At 29.4% G+C, this 25983-nt stretch overlaps 3 protein-coding genes across 12 annotated transcripts in view; 1 reads left to right on the forward strand and 2 right to left on the reverse strand.

Moving 5' to 3' along the window:
* Nucleotides 1-1315: 1315 nt before the first annotated feature.
* On the reverse strand, nucleotides 1316-6044 carry Ari-2 (E3 ubiquitin-protein ligase ari-2). 2 transcript variants are annotated; one of them, XM_072896243.1, is made up of 7 exons: nucleotides 5791-6044; nucleotides 4761-5262; nucleotides 4437-4668; nucleotides 4246-4363; nucleotides 3947-4171; nucleotides 3179-3391; nucleotides 1316-2975 (listed from the first exon to the last, which is right to left on the reverse strand). In XM_072896243.1, the coding sequence occupies exons 2-7, from the start codon at nucleotides 5260-5262 to the stop codon at nucleotides 2820-2822; spliced, it is 1446 nt and encodes a 481-aa protein (XP_072752344.1). In that variant the 5' UTR covers nucleotides 5791-6044; the 3' UTR covers nucleotides 1316-2819. The 2 variants fall into 2 exon arrangements, with proteins under 2 accessions (XP_072752344.1, XP_072752343.1); XM_072896242.1 differs by having other exon boundaries at nucleotides 1317-2975; nucleotides 4749-5262; nucleotides 5791-6043.
* Nucleotides 6045-7845: 1801 nt separating this feature from the next.
* LOC140668012 (transmembrane protein 70 homolog, mitochondrial) lies at nucleotides 7846-8880 on the forward strand. Its single transcript, XM_072896524.1, has 3 exons — nucleotides 7846-8061; nucleotides 8208-8561; nucleotides 8627-8880. The coding sequence occupies exons 1-3, from the start codon at nucleotides 7954-7956 to the stop codon at nucleotides 8867-8869; spliced, it is 705 nt and encodes a 234-aa protein (XP_072752625.1). The 5' UTR covers nucleotides 7846-7953; the 3' UTR covers nucleotides 8870-8880.
* Nucleotides 8881-12807: 3927 nt separating this feature from the next.
* LOC140667398 (uncharacterized) overlaps nucleotides 12808-25983 on the reverse strand; it is a 52438-nt gene continuing 39262 nt past the window's right edge. For all 9 annotated transcript variants that reach the window (XM_072895294.1, XM_072895295.1, XM_072895292.1 and 6 more), the window contains 5 exons: nucleotides 24480-24977; nucleotides 23160-23674; nucleotides 18850-19390; nucleotides 17862-18314; nucleotides 12808-15200 (listed from right to left, as the gene is read on the reverse strand). In XM_072895294.1, the coding sequence (XP_072751395.1) occupies nucleotides 15021-15200; nucleotides 17862-18314; nucleotides 18850-19390; nucleotides 23160-23674; nucleotides 24480-24977 (2187 nt within the window). In that variant the 3' untranslated portion in view covers nucleotides 12808-15020. The remainder of the gene's footprint in view (nucleotides 15201-17861; nucleotides 18315-18849; nucleotides 19391-23159; nucleotides 23675-24479; nucleotides 24978-25983) is intronic.

Here is a 25983-nt window from a genome sequence, read left to right on the forward strand (position 1 = left end):
AATAATAAAACATTTATTGATTGATTATGTAATAAAATATTTTCTAAGTAAAGAGACCTTTTTTTAATTATACAAAACATTTTTCCAACTAAAAAGAGTTTTTTTTAAAACTATTATCATGTAATCTTTTTGATTTATTTTAGTAATAAACCAATAAAAATTGTTTAATTTTTAAGTTCAATTTTTGGTATCAAACAACATAGAAAGATATTGAAGTAATTGTTTAAATATCAGAGATAAATTTTTTAAAAATGAGTGAAAATCATTATTTCATTGTTTACTTAAAATAAAAGGTAGAATCTAATTTCTACAAAATAAAATTGTGAATTAAATTATTTAAATCTAATTATGTTATTCTTTATTTATTTAATTACGTTGGACCAAGTGTTTGTAACTTTTCTATACTTTGTATGAACTTTCACGAAATTAATTTAATGAATACAATTTTGTTGAACAAAATCAATTTTTAATGAATTTTGTCAATTTTTATTGAAATTTTAATGAAATTCCATTAAAAATTGATTAAGATTTCAGTATATGATTCAGTACTATTTCAGTATGATTTCATTATTATCAGAGATGTTACATATTATAAATGTAACAATAAAACATATTAAAATAGCCTTTTGCAACTTTTTAAGAAAATTTCTCAAAATTGTGATGTGATGAAATAATTTAAAAGTACTAGAATCGTATTCATCACAAAAAAATTACACAAAGTGACTAGTTTAGTTTCTTTTTTTTACAAGGGGCAAGTTAAATGTAAATATTATTTACACTTAATATATATTTTTTATTTAATAGGATTCACGCACATTCATGCCCGCGTATGTACATATACATACATGTACAGCCACATTTTAATGCGCAATTAAATTTGTGCTGCATCATGAGTTTTTTTTGCAAGATATGTCAAAATAAATTTTTTAAATTTAATTTTTACTCGTATTTGATAATACGAAACAGTAAAATACTAAAAACCGAAAACTCTTCCCAAATTAATTAATAACTGTAAATTTGTCAATCATCATAAGATCTATTTTGTTGAAAATATAGAATACAAACATTTGTTAATGCAGAATTAGAGAAAAAGTGGGTTTCGATATATTTTATTAAATTATATTATCAAATATAAGTGATAACATTCAAAAAACTCATTTCGACGTATCTTGAAAAAGAAAAAACTCATATGATTCCTCGTTTTTAATGTCATAATTCAATATTAATTCAATAAAAGAAAGTAGGTAATAAACAATAAATGAAATTTAAAATTATGGATTCAAATAAATTTTGTTTATATGATTATTATTATTATTATTAATATTAATTTACAAATACTTTAATATCCTTATACAATTGTGATTACTTCCCATTGCACATTTGAGAAGTTATACATGTAAAGAGAGACAAATGTATTTGAAAGAGACACGTCGCTTTCTCATTTCAATTGTCTTCTGATTCCCGTACGGTACCATATAGTCTCAGCATTACATTATTATACTTCGTGCAGCAACTTTCTTAGTTGCATGCAATTTAATTTCTTTAAAAAGTTTCTATTTCTCTTACTATGACAAATATTATAGTTATTTTATAGTATATTTTGCAGAAATTTAGTATTCCGACTTTTGGATAATTATACTTAATTCTTTGCATTTATAGTAGGGCAAAAGTTACAATAGTACAATAAATCTGTTTTCCTTTTTTTAAATAGTTTAAAAAATGTAAGTTTAATTACGGCTAGATGTGTCACAGATATCTTTGATCGTTGTACTCCTTAAAATCTAGTTTAATAAAAAACATGTATTCGTTTTTATTTCTCTTTTCGTACACATTTACTTTTTTTAGTATGTACATAGCAAGTTGGTACCATGTCATTTCTTGGCACCAGAGTACTTAAATTAGGCATTTCTTTTTTAATCAATGGGCACATAAATATATCTTAAACATTAACATACTTTGAATAAGATTTGGAAAAAGACAAACAACAGTGAAGACATACGATTTTCCCATTGATCAATACTTCTAAACAAAGCTTTTATCAAATTAATGTTAAATATAGAATAAAAAAGAAAAAAATAACAAAAAAGAAGAAAAATATCGTGATGTCGAAAATACTTTTATCCTAATTGTAAAAAAAAGATATACATTTAACATCGAAATAGCGATAAATATATCAATATGATTAATGTTTTCCCAACTGATTTTATCCATGTAAAATAATTTTATCAGAATGTAAATGTAATATTTGTTGCCATGTAACCTTAATTACAAATGATTATTTTGGTTAAACCTAAAAAAAATTTTTGGACATGATAAATCAATGCTAATATACATATAATGTTATTTTTTTTAATTCTTAAATTTTCTTAATTCTCCTATTTAAATTATGATGTAGAGCACGTGACATTATTTCCTGTTGATAATCTAAGAAGAAAAATCCTATCTTTATAGTTATTATTATAGTTACACTTCACATTGTTTTACTGTAAAATAAAAATAATCTCGTTTCCATATAATCGTTATTAATTATGATTATTATTTATTTATGTGTGATGTAACGGAAATTTCTTTACATTATAGAAATACTTTTATATTAATTAACAATTCTACACAATTTTAAATTTTGTGGCACTGTGCGCATATAGGCTGTAATATAGGGTCTGTAATATAAAGTGTGCATATGCAGGCGCTCGCGTATGTTTTGCACCTTGCAATTGGATGATAGATAGATAGCAATTGAAATAGAAAAGATCACCATTGTGATCTAATTTCGTTATATTCTATTAGATTGAGACTGAAAACAGAGTGTATTCAAATAATTACACCTCGAGGAAATCCTTCAGTAAAGTAACGCGACGTTTTTCCGCAATATCCATTTGATTCTCTAGATCTCCCCGATCTGTCGTTTCCGCTCGTTCAATTTTCCACGAGAGATTTTCTATTTCTGCCTCTAATTGAGCTTGTTGATACTCGAACTGTTAGTAGGATAAAATGCAATGCTCAATTTTTATTACACGTTTTATCATATTTTAGATGTGTTCTTTAGTGCTGAATTAGCTGCACTAGTTCTGAGAGTATCTTTTTTCCTTCACATTGAAAAGAAAAAGATACCTTCAGAATTAGTGTAGCCAGTTTAGCAATAAAGAAGACCTTTTGTAACATTTTTGCCAGCTCTTACCAATTCTTTCCGTGGACTGGATTCCATGTAATAAGCGTATGGATATGTATATTGCAAGGTGTAACGGCAACGCGCTAAGAGTGATGCCGCCTCAAACAGGTGTTGCCAGTCTATCCATGTGCCACTTGCATTCATCACTTTATTGTTGATCCTCATCTTAATACCTTCTAATGTTTGTTCCTCCAACTTCAATGACTTGCTATGATTCTCCCACTTGATCAAACATAGAATATAGTATATAATATACTTATGAAAAATACAGGGTGAGGAAAAAGTATAGAAATCCTGAAAAATCTCAAAAAATAAGTTTTACAGACAAATGTTTCAGACAAAAGATGTATGGTTTCAAGAGGGACATAAGATGGTGTCATTGATTTGACCTTAAATAGTCGCTTGAAGATTACGTGAAGGTTACCTTCAATTTCTTAAATGGAATGCCTTATTTTTAATTACATATTCTTATCGCTTACCTCGAGAGCTTTCCAAAACACTATGATAAAACTTCTTTTGGTTAAGAATTTGTTGAAATATATTTAAGTTTGTTACATTGCTTTTTAATATAAAATATGAAATAAATGAAAAAAATAAGTAGATCCTGCCTCAGATGGCCGAATTCTTCCTCGATCTTGCCTTAGATTCTTTTTCTGTAAAACTTATTTTCGAGATTTTTCAGCGTTTTCATACTTTTTTCTCACCTTATCAAGATAAAAAAAAAAAAAAAAAAAAAAAAAAGAAAAAAAAAGAGAAAAAGTTCGTTTTTAAATTTACTCGCTCATAGTAGTGAAGATATTTCTTGAGAGCTTCCCTCGCTTGCGCGTGAACACTCTCATGTGCGATGTTTGGGTTTTCTTTGTAACGTGAACACTCGTAATATTCGCTACCATGTGCTTTCCAATCTCCAAGGCACATCCAGCAAAAATCATGTTTACAGTTGTAACATTGCATGTGATTGCAGCCACCATTCTTCTCTATACAAATATGACATTTTGGACACTGAAAAATATATTAATTTTACAATTAAATATTCTCTATAACACTGTAAACCATTTGTGTGTTTGTATACTTACATCTTTGGTATGAGCACTAATGTAATTAGCTGTCTCGGAATCATCCGCACATTTTGTCAACCACTTTTTAATTGTACTGCAATCGGTAGGTGCATGGTAATCCATACCACATCGGAAGCTAAAATTATGTTGTTTTTATTGCTTGACATGATAAGCGATTACTTGGTATAATATATCAGCAATCTGTTTACCAGAATACAGTTTTACATGATGAACACATGACTCTTTTTGCTCGTTGTTCTTTTGAACGCAGAACTATTTGGCAATTTGGACCAGGACAAAATCGTAATTGTGGATGAGATTTGACATAATCACAAAAGGCAAACTGTTGATATCTTTCTCTCATGTTAGGCTTAGCAAGTAGAGAAAGAACAAAGTCTTCTGGAGCTAGAACATCACAATCTTGTGCCATGCAACTTATACCTATACGAGAGAAGAAAATTAATAGACCTTAATAAAAATTAAAAGCGTAATGTAAGTAACATTAAAGTGATATTACTTACTGGTAGATATACCTTGAGTTATTTGTACTTCAAAATGCATACACCAACAGTCTTTGCAAAATGAGTGTCCACATGTAAGTGTAGAAAACCTATCTGCAGGAAAAACCATAACACAAACTGAACACACACCACCTTTCTGACTTTTTGATCCTGGCACTTGTTCCGGAGTAGGTTTAATCTTTGAATTAATCAATAAACTGGAAGCATTGCTACGGTACTTTGTGACAATATCTTGTAACGCCCAATTGTGTGCATGTAACAATACTTTGGCTAGGGATGGCGTTATATGAAGGCTATTACTTAACACTTCTACACTCTCGTTCAAGAGTCGCTCTACTTCTTCGACTCGTAAACAGTCATACACTGCGTACTCTGGATCTCTTTTATTTTGTTCAGGATCCACATCATTATCTACTTCGCCACCCCATGGTTGAATATTGTAATAGTCTTCATAGCCTGGATCACCACAGTCAGAATCCGAACAATCCATTTCACTGTCATTTTCACTTGACATCTGTATGGAAAATATTTTGCACATTAATCCATTATGAAACTTGTAAACTTTTTTTTATAATTAAACATTAAACATCACTCTAATTATTATGCTAATACTTTAAAATATTATACTGGAAAAATAAATACTGGACATTGACAGAATCATCTTTTAACTACGGTAAAATGATTGTGAAAATTTACTAAGGAATCGTAAGAAATGATTGGATAATAATGTTTAAAATGTTATAAAAGGCAGTAATTATTCACATATGGCAATATACGACGATATCATGTTTTAATGTTCATAAAAAAAACTAAAATATAACGCGTTGCCTTAAATGTATCCCTGGCATTTCGTTTGTAAAGAAAGCTTTTGTGGATTTGTGTATAATTTGGTCATTCTTTGCGAGGAAATAAAAATTCTTCGAAAGCTTTTCTCTCGCTGAACGCTATTTTAACAAACAATGTCACAAGCAGTATAAAAATATAACGATCGCAACAATTGCAATGACGACAATTCACGAAACAGTTTTCGCAAGCGACCCACCTTTTTGGCTAGGCCTTCCCGATTATCAAGAGGAATGCATTTATGTGCTCGTTTTTCTGTGAGAACTAGTGTGTGCGGGGCTGTCAAGAAAGTCTTTAAAATCCTTTTAATATATTTTTTTTTTCGTAATTAGATTTGCACCGGGTTAATAGTACTGGGTGCGTTCGAAAATCCTATCCATAAGATAGGATGGAGGATGGAGTCACAGACTTCTAGATATTGCTAGACGCTAGACTATGGAGTCGACCAAAGAGTAAAAAGGAACAGAAGGGAGCATATGGCTCGAGCTAAACGGACGGAAATGCCTATATATACCAGCATAAAAGTGGACACTCAAAATGGCTGCTTATGGGCGCCAAAATTGAATGGCTTTTCGGAGATGCTGGAAGAACAAAATTTTAAATATAAATATGGAATATACTTAATATTTTTAATAAAATCAACTCAATAAGATTAAATTGAAATATATAATTTTAATATGCAACAAATAAAATAATATATATTAATAATATTGAAATTTTAACACATTGTTTACTGTCCTTTAAATAGTATATCTAAATAAAACATTAAATTCTTGTTATTATATTGATAACAATTATTAACCGATGAAATGTTATCCCATAATTTCGCGCTGTTGTTATGCCACAGGCCTAACAATGCACCATAATTTTATTTCACTATTTTTTTTAGAATTAATAATTGTGTAAAATAATACGCGCATGCGTGTCTCTCTGACAACAGCAGCAGATGATGCTAATAAGCGTAAAAAAAGTGGACACTCAAGATGGCGGCTTCCGTCAGCGATTTGACTAGCCCCCACCACCGATACATTCCTTCCTGTTTCTTTTTACTCTTTGGAGTTGACGGACCACGGACTAAGAAATAAGGAAACAGAGCACAAGCTCTAGCGGTGTAACACCATGAGGGGAGGGCGATGAGGTAAACCATGCCTATTTTTGATTGGCTACTATGTGACGCAAGTGCAGTAATGCATAATATATGTAACACTATGTATGATGCATGTATATGTAATATCAAAAAGGTTAAAAAAGAATAAGATCGTCGTAATCATCGACATATAAGAATGAACTGAGTATCATCGCGATAGTGAAGCGCGCGTCCGGTTTAGAGAAAAAGATATACTACACCTGGGCCTATGGCCGGTATATTTATAGTCTGTTCTTATATATAAGATCATCTTAAGACATGTTTTTAGTCGACTTAAGACTACGTTCAGCCAATCAGATAGCCGAATAGAATTTTAAGACTTACTTAAGACGAGCTTGAATATAAGAACGGACTATGAATACCGACCTATGTTTTTCCTTCTAGAATTCAAAGACCGGTATTCATAGCTCGATCTTATATTTAAGGTCGTCTTAAGATCCCGTTTAACCAATGAAGTAACCGCATAGCATTATTTTATTGATTGAACGAGATCTTAAGATGATCTTAAATATAAGAACGGACTATGAATACCGGCCTAAGACTCAGTAGAGTCCTAAATAATAGAAAAACGCCAACTGCGTCCATCTTTTTGATTGGTGCGGTACCTAATATGGCGACATATTTATATTTCGTCTGCAGTAGAGTCAAAGGTAATAGGTAGTATATGGTCTATGGCATAGTATAACTAGTAAGGGCACTCCGAGCTTTTTCGGGGTTTGCGTCGATCCGTTCTGCGCATCCGCCATGTTTTTGGGAGGAACCAATCAGGCAATTATTGTATATGTGGTAGTGTGAAATCTGTAAGAGTGCATCACAGAGGTAACAATATTATATATTTGTGAATATAAAACTATAAATTATTTTTATTTCTTTTATTTTTTACATAATTTTGTAACTTTTTCTTAATTTTTTAAAATTTATAAAATTTTTATACATTTCTTTCACGGCATAAATGTAACGCAGATTCTTTGAACGATTGATACGCCACTGAATATTAGTCCAAAAACATGGCGAAATTCCACGTGATCAAAGACAAAAAGATCAAAGTGCCGACAAAGAGTGCCCCTACTAGTTATACTATGTCTATGGTTGATTCTATCGAATATAAATGGAATTTACCGATAGATATGATATACATATATACAAAAGTTATAAAATATTATTTATATAAATAATCGTTCTTATATATATATATATATATTTTTTTTTTCTAATATGGCAATAATTTTAAATGTTTGTGTTCGAAAAAAACTTTTCTTTGAGAATTTTAGCAATTTGAGACGCGCTTTAATCTATATTATGTATAATGGTTCCACCATTGAGGTTAGAAATTAGTAAATTTTTAAATATATATATTTAATTATTTAAGATTAAATATTTTTAAAGTTTTTTTATCAGATTTTAAAAATAAACTAGTTACTACAATGATAACGATTTCCTTATATTAATTCAAATTTATAATTTTATAGAAGTTTTCTGCAGTTTATAATGTGAAATCTTTCTCAACAAAGAATGAAACTTTTATGGGAAAAACGGAAATTTATCATGGAACTTTAACAAGACAAGTTAAAGCTCTTAAAATTTTTTCATTATTGACATCCACTGGTGGTTTATTGAGTCAGCCATTTCTTTATTCTAAAGCTATAGAAAGTGGTAATACAGGAGCTGTTTTAGGAATATTTGCATTTATGGGTTTTTTGACTATAACTACTCCTTTATTCATACATATAGTAACTAAAAAATATGTAACACACTTGTATTATGATGCAAAAGAAGATAAATATATTGCAAACACTTATAGTCTATTTCTAAAGACAAAAGAGGTATTTATAAAATATGAGATATAATCGATAATATCTGTTGGATAATAATATAAATTATGTTTCAGCTTGTATTTACACCAGATGATGTAGTAGTACCAGATGTAACTGGCATGTTTACAAGTTGTATTATAAAAGGTATTCCTTTATTTTTAGAACAAAAATTTTTTCATGATTCAAATCACTATATACGAATAATGGGATATGATAAGCCAATAGATTTTAAATTAAGCAGTAAGAAGATTAAGCAGTCCCTTAATCAAGCAGTTACAATGGATACTGAGTATAAAGATCATATAAATAAAAAATAATTAAATGACAATTGAAGATATACTTCATTTATTCCTATTTTTTCTATGAAAAATTTATATGTAACTAAATATTCTTACAACCTGTTAATTAAAAAATATTTACATTGCGATATATTGAAATTGTACACTGAAAAATAGAGAATATCCGAGAAAGAGAAAGAGAATGGTTATAATGCAAAATATTTGCTAATTCATCAGCACTAGCAAACTAAATCAAGTGATTATTTTTAATTTTATTTGCATTGTAACTATATTATTTAAATATAGTATGTATTATTTAAATATATATTAAATACTAGTATGTAGTATGTATAGTATAGATGTTTCTAGATTTTAATTGTTAAGTTGTACCAAAATATGTGTTATAAGAAAGAAGAGAGAAGTAAGAAAAAAATTGAAAAAAAAGAATGAGCTTATTAATGGATGATGTGTATTAATTCACATTCTGCATATTTTTGTTTTTAATATTCTGCAAGTGATTGTCTAGTGTCATATGATCTGATCTAGGAGGCTAAACAATTTGTCTTCCACAAACCTATTCACACATACACACATACATACACATTTTGAATAATTTGAATTGAGTATGTTTTGCACTGGCATATTTACATTTCCTATAATGTGTCAGATAATTATTAAATTATCCATATATCTCAACACAGTAATAATGAAATATCTTCTAAAAGTATTGATAATATATATGTATATTTCCTCTCCATAATTTTTTATAAATATTTTTATTATAACTTTTGAAGCTAAAGCTTCTATAAATATATATAATATAATTTGTATTTATATATATAACATTGTTCTTTCTAATAAAATAAAAAATGATTTTCTCTGAAGTAACAAATTAAAGAAAAAAGAATAAGCCAGAACACTGTATTTGGTTTGTAAATTTAGTGAACAATTTTAAAATTTAAAATGCTGTACTATGAAGTAGTATAAAGTAATATAAAATAGTATAAAATCGTACATTTTGGATTTAATTTGCTGAAGATGGACCTGATATTGGAACCAAAACAAAACAAGGTTTTTTTGGTTACTGCCATGATTTGACGATTGTATTCAAATTTTTGTATTCAAAATTTTGTTAGAAATGGATATAGAGCTTGCAAAGTGCACGTACTCTAAGATAATAAATAATTTAGAATATAAAACTGATTGTTTGCAATTTACAGAGAAATTATCCGTTTATTGCCAATTTAAAGCATAAAATAAAAGTTTGATTCTCATGTAAACTTTAAAAATTTTATAAATTAAATTTAATATTACTTCTATAATTTATTTTATTATTTATTAATTACGGATTGTTTACTATGAGATGTAACAACGTAACATATTACACATTATACTCCAAATCTTCTGAGATGCAGGCGATACTTGAAATTTGTCAACCAATAACTGGAAAAATATTTTATGGAATTGAAGATGGATTTGAGAGAAATTTAGAGTAATTCCAAAATATGTAAAACTATTGATCTTTTAAAAAATATTGATATTTGCACAATTAATTTTTAAATAGTATTTCGGCAAAATTATAACGATACAGCGAATCTTAGTATATTTGCAAAATTAAATTTAGAAAGAAATTGTTCAATAATTGAGAAAAATATTTCAGTTATATTATGTTTCAAAACGTGGAGGAATCAAATTTATCCATACATATACACTACAAAAATACACAATTATTTCTAAAATTATAAAAATATTGCACCATAAAATATTACACATTAAGTACATATAGCCAAATAAAAATTCAATAAAAATTCAAAATGTTTGTGAATCCAACTTTTCAGAACATTTGAGATTGAGGATAATTTGGTAACGTGATGTCTTGACTACATTCCGACTTATTTATATTGTTGCATTTCATTTATTATATTTCATTCATTATATTTAAAAAAAAAAGTGTATCTGACAAGAAAGTTTGTAGTAAAGTATTTGCCATGCATTAAGAATTTAAAATACGTGATATTTACAAGCCAATTTTTGATTAATTGTTATTTACAAAATTTTATTTTGATAATTGTGTTATGGCGATTTATCTTACAATTATTAAGTAGTGTAATTAAGAAATTTTTGTCAAGTCATGATGCCATGTGCAATGTTTCCACAATTTGCCTATCGGAGTAGTAACTGAATAATAAATAATTGTCTTTTTCATGAATTTGTTGTGATATTATTATTTGATTGTAATAAACTGTTCTCTAATTGTTAACGTCATAGACATGTTAACATATTAAAAAAAAATAAAAAATAAAGAATTTAATATTAAAATTTGTTATTAATAATCAATAAACAACAAAAATACATCAATTGATAATGTAATATATATCCAAGGATGGGAAAATTATTTTATGAAAGATACTCGTTACCGTTACTCGTTGCCAATTATAAAAAAATAACTTGTAACAGTTACTGAAAAAATAACGAATTGTTATAACAATTTTCATTATTTTTTTATATAATTACAATTATAAATTATACTTTTTTTATATAAATATATTTGTATAAACAATACAAATTTTACATACAATTCTTTTAATACAAAATCAAATTAAACATTTATCCTGAACATTAAAATTTTTTAAACATTCTTTTTACATTAAAATGTAACGATAATATAAATGATAATTTTGAGTTATATTTATTGATATAAAGTGTGTAATATTTTTGTAATAAATTATTTTGAATAAGAAAAGACTTTTAAAAAGTTGTAAACAAATTTTCTTAACAATTTTCAGATGCTATTAATGTAAATAAAAATAAATTTCTTATTGTTATTTTCTCTCAATAGATTTGTAAATTGGTCAAATTGTCTTTTTTTTGCAATTTTAAAATTTTAACACAATACATTATAGTTGTCATAGTATAATATCTCAAACTCTTGACTAATTACCGAATTATTTATTTGTCTAATTAAATGTTTCTCACAAAGTAGAGAGATACCAAAAAGAGCTTCCAGTATTTTTCATGTGATGCTGCATTACATTTTTTTTTATCAATATTTCTTTGAAAAATACATGAATAAATTCGAAAAAACTAACGATAAAATCAACTGTTAAATTCGTTATCGAAATCGTACTTGTTATCGAAATGTAATGAATCACAATTTGTAACAACAAAAGTAACTGTAACGATAATGGCATTATAAGTAATGTTATTTTCCAACCATGAATATACCTACGTAAGCATTGTTATAGATGAACGTGCGAGTTCTAAACAATATATCAACTTTGATCACTTTTATAATGAAAAAAACTATTGAGTGGTCTCGATATTTTCGTATTAAGCTTTTTTATTCTATTTTATCTCCAGAATACATTATTAAAGTATTTTACAATAGTTTTGAGACTTTATGTTCTCAAATATTCAAATCTGTCAAAAGCATATGTATCACAAATGGTACTACATATTATCTCTGGTAACACAATCTGATAGCTTAGATACGTTCTGAAAAAGTGCACAAGAAAACTGTCCAAAATTGCAGAACATCTGTTATTGAACGAGTACTTACTGTACTATTGCAGCAGTCTGCTGTAAGAATAAGCTACTGTTTTATAAAATTTCACAGTAGCTTCTTACAGCAGACTGCTGCAATAATACACTAAGTACTCGTTCAATAACAGATGTTCTGCAACTCTATCGCAATTTTGGACAGTCTTCTTGTGCACTTTTTCAGGACGTATCTATAAGCTATCAGATTGCGTTACCGCAGGGATGTTACTAGAACTCTGACAGCAGCCAAGTATGGCCTGCCGTTTTAAATAATATCAGCAGAAATGAGATCAGAAAATGAACAATACCTACGTTATAATATGCTATAAAAATTAAATAGAAATTATTGTAGAAAATAAGCATTTGCAGATGCAGTCTTAATCTGCTGTAAAAATCAGGATTGGATGTTGTTATACTATCAATATGCTGCTAACACATTTTGCTATCTGACTTATTAATATTTTATTTTAATAATAAAAAAATCGTACATTTTTCGAGGTTTGGAATTTGTATTTAGGTAATTTTTCACGAACCGCTGAAACTGATTATTTGAGCGACAAAAAGGATCACGTGACTAAAAATAAAGATATCAATTCGTCATTTTTGATCACGTGATTCTTTTTGTCGTTCAAACAATCGGTTCAGCGGCTCGTGAAAATTTACCGTTTAGCTAAATGATTAGATTTCGCAGACTGGTTGTTTGTTAACTTCACTACACATTATTTTCTTATTAATATGATTACTAGATAATTATATTTAAAAGCTTCTCAGAAGTGACTCCACTTTTTGTAAATTTATATTCCTATTAACACACTAGTTATTTGTGTTAAATTACTAATATTAAGAAATCTACAAAAAAGTTTATTAACTTTTTGATTTCTGAGAAACTTTATATTTTGCATATGTTTCTAACAAAAAAAAAAAATTAACAAATCTTTTTTCGAAAACACAATTAAATTGTATTATTTTACTTATATTTTTTATATCATATCATATACAAAGGCGCACGCGTCATGCAGGTTTATTTATTATAACACAATAACTGAGAAAGCAACACGCCTAGTAGGCTGACCTGTATTTTATCGATTATACATATATATGTTTGACATATATATTGTTCATTTTTATTATATTCATCTGTTAATATTTATCATTATAAATCAATATTAAAACAATTTTTTAGCTATAATATATATATACGTATAGGCTGCGTTCCGGTATTCACTGCCAGTACTGAAAATCTATAGTGTACGTGACGTAAATTATAAATTTTCAGTACTGGCAGTGAATATCGGAACGCAGTCATATATGCATAAATGAACATATGCAAATATAAATATTCATAAAAAGTGAGCATTTCCTAGACTTGTTGCACTGTTTTTTGCTACAAGAGACTTAAAAGTATTTTCAAACTGACAATGAATCTCTAATAGAGTGCTTTGGCTGTGATCATTATTATTATTAATGCTTTGTGTAACATTAGCGCAGTGAAAAGATTATTGGTTCTTATTTAACATTAGCTTCCACAGCAATTATGTCTATGTGTACAGTATATTGGTTTGTACTTGCACAAATACTACATCTACATACACTGTGCAAGAGATAGTGTAATTGTCTCTTTTTATCAAGTAATCAGTATAATATTATGGAAATTTTCCAATGATCTATACTTATTAGATAGTTGCGCTTTATTACAGATCTAATAACACATTTTTCTCATTTTCATCTTTTACTTCAGAAAATTTAGATTTTCTTATGAAATTTTTTATATTTCTTACATAGAAGTGTGGTATAAAACTGAATTTTGGAAACAAATGTGGCTCTTGAATATTTGTAATACATAAATAAAATAGATTCTGGTTATTTAATCTGCAGCCAGCTACGTTGTTTATCAATTAGCGAATTATTTTAGCTCCTTAAAAAAAAAATTTACGCACATCGCGCATTATGCTGATTATCAATATCACAATTATAATACAACTCTCTCTTTTAATTGTGAAGTGAAAATAATGTTTATTTATAGTTTAAAGCTTTTGTATAGTCTCAGACTTTCAGTCTTCATAACTAATTCTTAAAAGAATGTAGCAAAGCCGCATCGTCAAAGATAATACGTATAATCACTACAAATTTGTCAATATTTCGACTACTCCTAATTTAATAAAAAATTCAAGGCACATGAATATTTTTTTCATACAAGTGATCTGATGTTATTTTATTTCAGATGTTTGAACTATATAAAATGAAAGAGTATTCTTCAAATTTTTTGGCATAGTGTAATTTAATCTCACTGATTGTCAAAAGTTAAACAAATAGTAAAGCTCTATGCGGTCTATTTAATAAAATTTTTAATCATTCCAATTTTAGCTCGTCCTTTTTTTGTTTAAAATCAAAATTTAGAGATATATCTTAACGATAGTGCAATCTAATAATTTCCATTCTTTGAAGAAATTTGTTTCAATTACAATATTGTGGCATTATAATATGATGTTTTCGCATATTGTTGTGTCGCTATGAGATTTGTTTACAGTTTATTACATACATTGATAAAGAGATCACAGATTAAAACCATTATCTTCGAAATTGCTTCAAAGATATGAAAAATGTTATATTAAATGTAATACATCAGTTCAAGTTGTATGGATATTATACACTAAGCTAGTAACAAATTGAAATCGTCTGGAACATGTACTTCTGGAATATGAACATCTTCTATTTGAGGAGTTATTTTGGATTCACAAAGTCCCATTTCTTTCAATTTCCATTCCCAATGCATTTGTTGAACAGCGCGCAAGGATTTTGCTTCATTATGATGCCTCGCCAGCATATTTTCCTGAAATTAAATTATTATTGATTATAAGCAGAAATAAAAATAAGTATATAATAGTATTATACAGGGTGTCCGGTAAAAATCGCCTGACCTTTTATGGGCAGATAGAGCAGGTCAAACCGAATAGAAAAGTTTTTTACCATTTTGCGATCTTCGTAATAATTACCGAAAAATTAATTAACAAAGATTGACAAATCCGCGCGAGTACAAGCGCGCGGCGAGAAGGCCTACTTGACCTGCTACGCGGTTACTTATAGCAAATTCGATCATCCGAACTACACCGCACTAGTGCATACTAAAGGTTACTATACATGAAGATATCTAAATAAAAAGGAATCATATAAACATTTTAAATAATTAAAATTCAATTATGATATATTTGTCCGTCTTTTTTTTAGTAGGACATACATTATTCATCATCAAAGTGTTTATATATTACGTCATATTATACTTACATACTTCATATATAATAGCCTCTAATATGCTAGTGTGGTGTAGTGAGGATGATCGAATTCGTTATTAGGAGCGCAGCGAATGATAGGAGGAGCGGTCTACGACTGGCAATGGCTGCGCATGAGTAGCGCGCCAATCCAGGTAACAAGCACACGACATTTTGACGTCAAAATATGGTCAGTTCGAACCAAATATGACGTGATGTAATGACGTAATGACTTAAAAATGACGGACTAATGTCACAGACCGATGACGACATTTCAAAATGTTAAAAAGACGTGACTTCATGATCATTTTTGGTCTATTATTGCCGTTTTAATGACAATTTCAACTTTAAATTCAATCAATTAATTATATTGAAATTTGTAATTCCATTTAGATTGATCATAATTAATAATTTAATAAATTATATATGTGTTTAAGTTAGAAATTTCGATTTTGTGCTTCAAATAGGCAGTAAAACGAACTACTTCTAATTTACCTGATTTGTTGCAAATAATCTATTTCATGCTTTGAATCTCTGTTGTAATATTATCAAAAATTAAACTCACAAAAAAAAATTTTAAATTTCATATTTGATAGTACTTGTTCTTTGTAGGCTTTACTCTATCAGCACACATGTTCAAATCTTTTGATGTCCATAAGAGATTCACAGGATATTAAAATATGTTTTAACATTCTATGGATCTCCTATAAACATTTTTTGAACATGTATGCTGATAGGGTATCTACATTTTATGAAAACTTGAATACGAGCGCGCTGCGTAGCGGCAAGCAAAGGAACTCGTATATATGACATAAAAATCACGATATTATGACGTTTTTGTACAACGTCTTTAAAATGTCACAAAAAAGACGTTTTAAAGTAGACATTATTTGGTCACGTGACGTCATTGAACCAGAAATGACCAGTTTTCGACGTCAAAATGACATGTGTTTGCTACCTGGGTAGTAACCGCATAGCAGTGGGATAGACCAGTGGGATAGCCGCTCGCTTGTACTCGCGTGGATTTGTCAATCTTTTTCAATTAATTTCTTATTAATTATTACGAAGATCGCAAAATGGTAGAGAACTTTTCTATTCAGTTTGACTTACTCTATTTGCCCATGAAAGATCGGGCGATTATTATCGGACACCCTATATACTTAAGTATAATATATAAGTATAATAAATGAATAAATAAATAAATAAATAAATAAATAAATAAATGGATAAATAAATAGATAGATAAATAAATAAATATAAATATATATATATATATATATATATATATATATATATATATATATATATATAGGGTGTTCCCGGGTTAAATGGCCAAACTTGAAATATGAATTTAGGAGCTCAAAACGAAAAAAAATTTCCTGTAGAAGTATGCTCGCAAATGCTTCGTTCAAGAGATATTGACTTCTTAAGTTATAGAACTGTAAAAATAAATAATGTCGAAATGTTTCTGCTTTTGTTTTGAAGATAGGTCATTGATAGGCTTTTGTTTTCTTACGAAGAAAATTCCTTTTCACTAAGGTAGAGTCCTCGACAATGGCTTAATATATTCATTTTCGCGGAAAATGGATCAGTCGTGCAGGGCCTGTAGTTTGGTCTCCGCGTTCACCGGATTTAATATTATTAGATATTTTGTATGAGGTACTCTCAAGTCAAAAGTATATGAAGCGCCTGTTAATGACTTTCAATCATTACAACGAAGGATAGTACAAGCATATGAAGAAATTACAGACGCACAATGCCAATCGTTAGCCATTTATTCTCTCATCGATAGGTGCAATGCTTGTCTCCGAACTGGAGGCTATTATTTTGAACAAAATATTTAATAATTAAATTATGATAAAGCAATAAAGAGAATAAACTTACATTATTTCGACATTATTCATTCCTATAGTTCTGTAACTTAAGAAGTCAATATCTATTGATCAAAGTATTTGCGAGCATACTTCTAAAGGAAATTTTTTTTGTTTTAAGGTCCTAAATTCATATTTCAAGTTTGGTCATTTAACCCTAGAACACTCTGTATATAAGTATATATAAGTATAATAGTATTATATACTAAGTATATGTAATAAGTATATAATATAATAGTATTTGAAATACTAAGTTTCAGTATGTGTGATTCAATATATTATTACTATATATTTAGCATATTATTTCATTATAATTTTTATAAAATATTTCAATCAGAGTATTCAATTCTTTACCTTAATCTTTTCCCATTTGTCATCCACATCTTGAAGCCAACTTAAGAACAATCTACCATTATATCTACCTCTTGCATTTCTATCTTTTTCCTCTTGTTCGGGAGTAATAACGTTATAAACCTCTTCGTCTTTAAGAATCGTACAAACGGAAAATGGAAGAGACTGATTAGCGAGTGCTCTAGCTGCTCTACCGTGAACTCTAAGGATTTCCTGCTCCACCGACAGAACTAATTTCTCTTTTTCAACCACATGTTGCATTCTGAGACGATATCGCTCCTTTTCTTGTTCAACATACAAATCTTTCATAGCTCCATGCAAACTGGCTGGTGGGTTAACATTTGGCTCTTTTGCATTACTAGCTAATACATATGTACAGCGATTCATTAAGTAACCCTTAAAACCTTGAGGAGGTTTTGGTTGAACAGGAAATAAGCTCTTTCTTCTTCTTTCAATCTGCAAAACATATTAAAAATTTGTGTTTTGAAATTTATATTTTTTTATGTATCAAAATCAAGCAGTTTCTTTTTTTTCGTTTTTAATATTCTAATAGGTTGATACATATGTGAAATGTTGTATATATATATATATATATATATATATATATATATATATATGTATATATATATATATGCTATCACACAAATGAAGAAACGGATAAAAAACAAATTATGATATGCATATGACATTTTCATTTTATGTATACATAATCAAGTGGCAAAAGTGCAGAAATGAGAGACCAATAAAAAGAAAAAATAAAATTTATATAAAAATTTAGTCAAGATTAAGAAATAGGGATAAGAATATAGATTAAAGAATATAAAAGTTTGACTGCTTCTTTTTTAAGCTAATATATGTAAATATAAATTATACATAATTATAGATAAGAAAAACATAAAAATACGTAAAAATTAGAATATTGAATTAGTTCGATAAAAAAAAGTATATATTAACAAAAGTATACATCAACAAAATTAGAATGATCTTTTACCTGTTTTCTAATATTAAGAAATAATTGATAACAATTAGTAATTGGTTGATCGTGCGGATGAATTTCTGGTCCCGCATTAATTGCTTCAGCCACTTCGCTGGCAGCAGCTGTAGCCGCAGGTTGTTGCGCTTCTTTGTTAGGTTTCATCTTTCTTTTTCTAGGATGAAGATCTACAGACGGTGCTGGTGTACAGGCATTAGACAGTGCAGAGGAAGTAGTCACCGAGATACTTTCCAAATTTTCTGTACCATTATCCTTTTGATTTTTTCCGGAACCATCCATATTTTTATCCAACTTTTCTATGGTTGTATTAGATTTCGAGACGATCCCTGTATTTGTCGATTCCGATGAAGTAGTTTTGTTAACATCGGATCCGATCATTTCAGGTGTTGGCGAGTGATGTCTTTGTTGTGGTGAAGAATTATTTGAACGATCTATGGAAGTATTAATTGGTAATGGTGACGAATTGGAATAATTTCCATTACTGGATGAAGGAGTGGTTTCTTTTGACGTTGTAGAACCATTACTACCATTTCCAGTTCTGTAATAATATATGATTGTGAGAATTGTAAAGTTTACAATACAAATTTATAAATAGTTTTATAGACAAATCACATAAATATATTTATAATAAATTATAAAGTCTTTGTGCTGACGTGTAGGTGATATGTAGCATGGAAGTATTTTTAAACTTTGTGAAGAGTTACGTCGTGTGAGACTTGAAAAGGACCTAAACCAAAGGTTGAAACGTTGTCAATTGTTAGCTGATTAAAGACTCAATAAAGATTATTTAACCAGTTTGGTCGAACAATAAAGACACTCAATTAATTTCATCACTGGTGACATATAATTTTATCAATAAATTATAAATGTATTTGAAAATTACAATAAAGTATTTTACTTTTTTGCAATAAAAGAATAATATATTGAAATTATATATACAATTATGTCTAATAACTGTGCATATTGCACTTGTTTAATTTTTTTTCTATAGAAACCAAATTTATATCAAGTTTGACATTTTATTACCATAAGTAAAATTAAAAAAGAAATTGATTTGCCTTGTATTCTTTAAACAATATTGTGATGTTTTAACGTATTATTCAGGATGTATGTTCTATTAAAATAATTTGTACAAGATAATAATGTTTTAAACAGGATATTGATGCCCTTCTATGTTTTAGTCGAATGTTTAGGATTAAAAGCAGCAAAAAAATATAGAATGAACAACTTTAAAACAATAAAACGTAATTTTGATTTTTTAAAAAGAATTTTAGATATACGATGATTTATATATAATCAATGTGTAGGTGTATATATAGAATGTATGTATATATATAGAATATCTCAAAATGACCGTATCATCCTCTCGGGTGCAGGTAGAGTAGGTTAAATTGAATAGAAAAGTTCTCTACCATTTTACGATTTTTGCAATAATTATTGAGAAATTAATTTATAAAGATCGGCAAATCCGGCGCGAGAAGAATGGCCCATCGCTAGGCTGGTCGCTAAGCACGCGCGACGTAAACAGGCAGCCACTGCCTCGCGGTTATCACGGGCATAGACAAAGTTTTGATAAGAACAACAGATTAGCGATTATTAATTAGCAACCGTCACCCTGTGTGTATATATGTACAGAGTGTCCGATAGCTCGCGCAACACTCTTTAAGGGAAGGTAGAGAGTGTTATTCTGAACAGAAAAGTCCTGTATCATTTTGCGATTTGCGTAATAATTATTAAACTATTAAAAACGCTCAGCGAATGATATTATATATACATACAAAGTATCCGGTAATAATCGCCCACCTCTCTAGGACTAATAGAGCAGGTCAAACTGAACATAAAAGTCCTGTATCATTTTGCGATTTGCGCAATAATTACTAAAATATTAATTAAAAACGTTCAGCATATGCTGAGTGCTATGTACGGTGCGCGCTCATATGCTGAGCGTTTTTAATTAATATTATAATAATTGCGCAAATCGCAAAAATGGTAGAGGACTTTTATGTTCAGTTTGACCTGCTCTATTAGTTCTAGAGAGGTAGGGCGATTATTACCGGACACTTTGTATATATATATATATATATATATATATATATATATATATATATATCTATCTATATATAATATCGTTCGCTGAGCGTTTTTAATTAATAGTTTAATAATTATTGCGCAAATCGCAAAATGATACAGGACTTTTCTGTTCAGAATAACACTCTCTACCTTAAAGGGTGTTGCGCGAGCTATCGGACACCCTGTATATATATAAAATTTATTATAATATACATATAATATACACCCAGATAACCAAGTATCTACTATTAACTGCTGTCAGCAAAAAGGTTTAAAGGAGGGTGGGTAAAATTTTGCTGATTTTTGCCTAAAAAGTGTAACGTAAGTATATATTTTTTTGTAGTTTTTGAGCTACTGAATACGAAAATACTCGTTTTATTGGTTTAAGCTCGCGAGAAAGTGATCAAAATTTGCCTTAAAGAGATCGAAATAAGTCACTTTTAATAGTAATTTGATTAGTGTTGATTTTGTTGCAATTATTTAATTATTTGTATTGTATTATAATTTACCTAGATAGACAAATCTGTTGAAAACAGATTATGCCAAGTGTCTGCTATTAACTGTCGTCAGCAAAAAAGATACAAATTTGGTACAGAAATTGTTATGACCGATTAAATCGCCAAATTGATGTAAAAAATCAAGCAGATCCTACACTCACAGACTCCGACAGTAGATTGGCGACAGAAACCGAGCAAAATCTGCTAACATGAATTCACTTCAGATTGTCACCAAAAATCGAGCAAGATCTGCGCGCGCACAATCTGACGACAGATTAACTGCAGAAACTGAGCAGAATCTGCTGCTTTAGACCATTCGTATAAAATGAGACATTTAAATTATTTAAAAAGTCAACTCATGTTAGCAGATCCTGCTCGGTTTCTGCCGCCAATCTGCTGTCGGAGTCTGTGAGCAGAATCTGCTAGCTACTGCATTAACTGCAGAAACCGAGCAGAATCTGCTGCTTTAGACCATTCGTATAAAATGAGACATTTAAATTATTTAAAAAGTCAACTCATGTTAGCAGATCCTGCTCGGTTTCTGCCGCCAATCTGCTGTCGGAGTCTGTGAGCAGAATCTGCTAGCAAACCATAAGCTTAATGCGGACATAACAGATGTCAATTTGTTAGCCAATTGCCAATGTTCTGTTGCCAATTTGTTAGCTTATTGCGCGCATTTTGTTTACTGGGTTAGTTTTATAACTTTTTTACTGAAAACTAAATAAACACTTTTGAAATGCTAAATCTAACGTAACAAAATCAAAATGATATAAAAATTAAAAAATAGATAGTCAATTTAGTAAAAAAAATGTTAAGTTTTATCAGAGGTGTAGTTGCATACATTGTACAGTTTTAAATATGTTAAAATAGTAAACTTTCATATCACTATAAAAGTTCCACTTAGAGCCACGTTAGATTTTTTATAGTAGATACTCTTTGTATGGAGCTCTGTATACTATTTTTTGTATCATATTATATATGTCGTAGGCAAATAGTTATTTTAGGAAAATAGCTTTTGACTAGGCAAATGTTATCTGGCTGGTCAAATGGCTTTCATTCGTTTATTTGTATTCAAATGTTATTTTCCTAGGCAAACAGCATTTGACTAAACCGCTGTTAGGCAAATAGCTCAACGAAGCGTGCATCGATGCATTCAGTATTTGTTTTGTAAGATTATGAATAAAAAATTATAAATGTTGTGTAAGAGTTCGGACATAGGTTGAATTAAGATTTTACATTGAAACTTCCACACAGTACTGTCAACCTTGGTAGTTTCTTCGCTCTTCAGTTTTGTTATATTTTTTTATGGAGACGGGGTCATCTAAGCGTTCTTTTCCAAGATGTACTTTCTAGTATATACATGCTAGAGGCTGACAGTACTGTGTGGAAGTTTCAATGTAAAATCTTAATTCAACCTATGTCCGAACTTACACTTACTTACTTTATAATTTTTCATTCATAATCTTACAAAACAAATACTGAATGTGCATCGATATACGCTTTATTGAGTCATTTGCCTAACAGCGCTTCAGTCAAATAGCATTTGCTTAGGAAAATAGCATTGAAACATGAAAATAAACGGACGAAAGCCTGTGGCTAGCCAGATAGCATTTGCCTAGCCAAAAGCTATTTTCCTAAAATAACCATTTGCCTACGACATATATATATATATAAAAGATAATAGAAGTCTCTTCTTATATATTTGGGAAATTAGAAAAGCAATGTAACTCCTTTTTTTACCTGTGTGAACTTCTTAATACTCTTTGATGTGTTGATCTTTCTTCTCCGTGTAAAGTTGCAGCAAAGTCCTTTTTTTCATCCCCTTTTACATTAGTGTTACTTTCTATAGGACTAGTTGTACCGCTAGCCGACTGATTTTGATCCTTTTCAGTTGAATCGTTGCTGTTCGAACTAGCAACTACATAAGGCAATTGATGACTTCTATTTGCAATGTTTTTACCGTTTCTATTGCCCTGCTCTTGTTCTGATGCTGTACTTTGAGGGATAACTATCTTTAGCGGCGGTACTTTAGGAGCAATATTAGAGTCAGAGCACTTTGATCGATCCTCTTCGCCATCGGATTCAAGCGCTGGGGTATTAGTTTTCACATTTGTTGAACTTGAAATATTTGAAGGTTTTGGACTACTGGCCATTGAGGAAGTACTAGGACTTTTTCTGTCTGCATTGATGGAACTCGTATTTTGATTTCCTTTACTGGACGTCACTCCAGATCCTTGTTTGCCTGATTTAGCACACTGCAAGTAATTATATATTGTAATTATATAATAATTATTATAAAATATATTATATATACAGGGTATCCCATTTTAACTTTGACACCGAAATATCTCGAAATGTACAAAAGATACGGAAAAATGTTTAAAAAAAAAAGTTGTAAGGTTCGATGGGGGACATAAGAGAGTACTATTGGTTTGACTTTGGGTGGCGCCGACAAGGCTAGGTCAAGGTCACTTTGATTTTTTAAAATAAAAGATAGATTTTATTGCACACATTATTATAACTCTTCTTGAGACGGTTCCAAAATACTAATTTAATTCACTTTAGATCAGCCGTTTTGAAGTTAATAATATTTATATGGTAATATCCAGTCAACAAAGATCGGTGGTGGATTCGGCTAAAGCAAGATCGAGAGATGATCTGGCCAACTAAAGTAAAATAATTCGGTCAATGAAGGCAGGATCGATCCGACTAACTAAGGAAACCTCAAGGAATGATCCAACCAACTAAGGCAAGATCAAAGAATGATCCGGCCAAGTAAGGTAAGATCGAAGAATAATTCGGCCAACTAAGGCAAGATCAAAGAATGATCCGGCCAAGTAAGGCAAGATTGAAAAATGACTGACCTTGACCTGACCTTGTTGGCGCCATGCAAGGTCAAATCAATGGTCTCCTCTTATGTTCCCCATCGAACCTTACAACTTTTTTTGAAACATTTTTCTGTATCTTTTGTACATTTCGAGATATTTCGGTGTAAAAGCTAAAATGGGGCACTCTATATCATACAAAGAGAGTATGCGACCAAATAATATCAGTTCTTACCTTCTCTCCACCACCAACAGTGTTTCTATTTATATTTTGCCTGCCCAATGTGTTATTTTTCGCAGTCTCTTTTGCATTCTCGGAATCTTTTCGTTTCTTTCGACGATTTTCTTCATCTTGCTCCTCCGTGTTATCGCCCTCGAAAGTACGCTTCGACGATGGTGACATCGAAGCAATCGAGACTTCGTCGGAAGTCAATGTCGTTATTGCTTCATTTGCAGATATCGATGAATTACTGGCAGTAGATGCATTATTATCACCACTGTGGTTATTTTGACCGTTCGAAGATTTACCACCACTATCCTTATCTTTGTCCGGATTTGGAGATGAGCTTGCGCCTCTCACTGGTGTCGGTTCTTTTGAGCTCTTAAATTCATATATGTCGCCACTATCGGTAGATGATGCATTGCTGGATGCATTGCTAGAACCCGGAACTGCATTTGTGCTTGCCGACGTATTGGCTGGTGTCTTTGATGAAGTCTCCATGGAGCCTTGACCCTGCGTTATTATTAAAATATTTTTTATTTAAAAGGACATATCAAAATTATTATTTCTTAACAAATATTTTTAAAATTTTTAATATTAAATAGTTCGATAAATCAAGTTCAGATTAAAATTAGCTTAATATAATATAATTCTACTTTATATTATATGAAAAATATAATCTCGTTAAGTATATTTGTATCTTTAAAAATAATTCTAGAAAAAAAGAGTTCATACTTAATTGTTTATTATTCTTATTAAAATTAATAATATATCAATATTTTTGTAAAGAAAATTCGATTTTACATATTGCATTTAATTGAATTAATGATATTCATTAAGTATACTTATATTTTAGATATAGATCAATTTCATTCTGACATATATATAGAATGCATTCTTGACTCAATTAAAAATTTTAATTAGGTGACGCTCGCTTCTGTTTTTCTTTTGAAATATATAATTTTAAAATATATACTTATCGTCTTTTTAATAGTACAATAAATTTAAGAACAAAAATAATACTGAAAATAGTGTTTATTATATTATTATTTAAACATTAAGCACTTATCAAAGATAAAACATAGAAACGCAGAAGTCTCGTATTCTTCCTTTACAAATTATTAATATTTTTAATATAACATTTTATCTTCTAATCTTAAAATGCATTAAGTCGGATTAGAAAATTTGTTGATGTAAGAATACATGTAGGAGTAGAAGTAAAATATTATGTTTACTTTTTATTTTTAATAAATGTTCAGGATACATAACTGTTATAAATAATCAATTTTTAAAATCAATAAAAAAAAACACAAAAATAAAATTAAAAAATTGGTAAATATTGACATTAACAGACCCAGTCTCAATAATCTTGACCTTGACATATGATCATAACCTTGTTGTCATGACACTAACAATAAGTAACATACAAAAGGTTTTAGCCGTCGCACGTTATTAAAAAGTTATAAACAAAAAAAGTTTCAGTTATTATACATATCGGTGGTATTTACGTTAAGGCATC

Source organism: Anoplolepis gracilipes, chromosome 7, assembly GCF_047496725.1.
Source record: "Anoplolepis gracilipes chromosome 7, ASM4749672v1, whole genome shotgun sequence".
Taxonomy (NCBI): Eukaryota; Metazoa; Arthropoda; class Insecta; order Hymenoptera; family Formicidae; genus Anoplolepis; species Anoplolepis gracilipes.

What these genes read in the sequence shown, in the direction of transcription:
- Ari-2 (XM_072896242.1), bottom strand. Translation starts at nt 5,262, where the DNA reads ATGTCAAGTGAAAATGACAGTGAAATGGATTGTTCGGATTCTGACTGT. An exon ending in ATCTTCACTACTATGAGCGA is followed by an intron (nt 3,392 to 3,946) that starts GTAAATTTAAAA and finishes TGTTTGATCAAG; the next exon opens with TGGGAGAATCATAGCAAGTC. An exon ending in CCAGTCCACGGAAAGAATTG is followed by an intron (nt 2,976 to 3,178) that starts GTAAGAGCTGGC and finishes TCCTACTAACAG; the next exon opens with TTCGAGTATCAACAAGCTCA.
- LOC140668012 (XM_072896524.1), top strand. Translation starts at nt 7,954, where the DNA reads ATGGCAATAATTTTAAATGTTTGTGTTCGAAAAAAACTTTTCTTTGAG. An exon ending in ATAATGGTTCCACCATTGAG is followed by an intron (nt 8,062 to 8,207) that starts GTTAGAAATTAG and finishes ATAATTTTATAG; the next exon opens with AAGTTTTCTGCAGTTTATAA. An exon ending in TATTTCTAAAGACAAAAGAG is followed by an intron (nt 8,562 to 8,626) that starts GTATTTATAAAA and finishes ATTATGTTTCAG; the next exon opens with CTTGTATTTACACCAGATGA.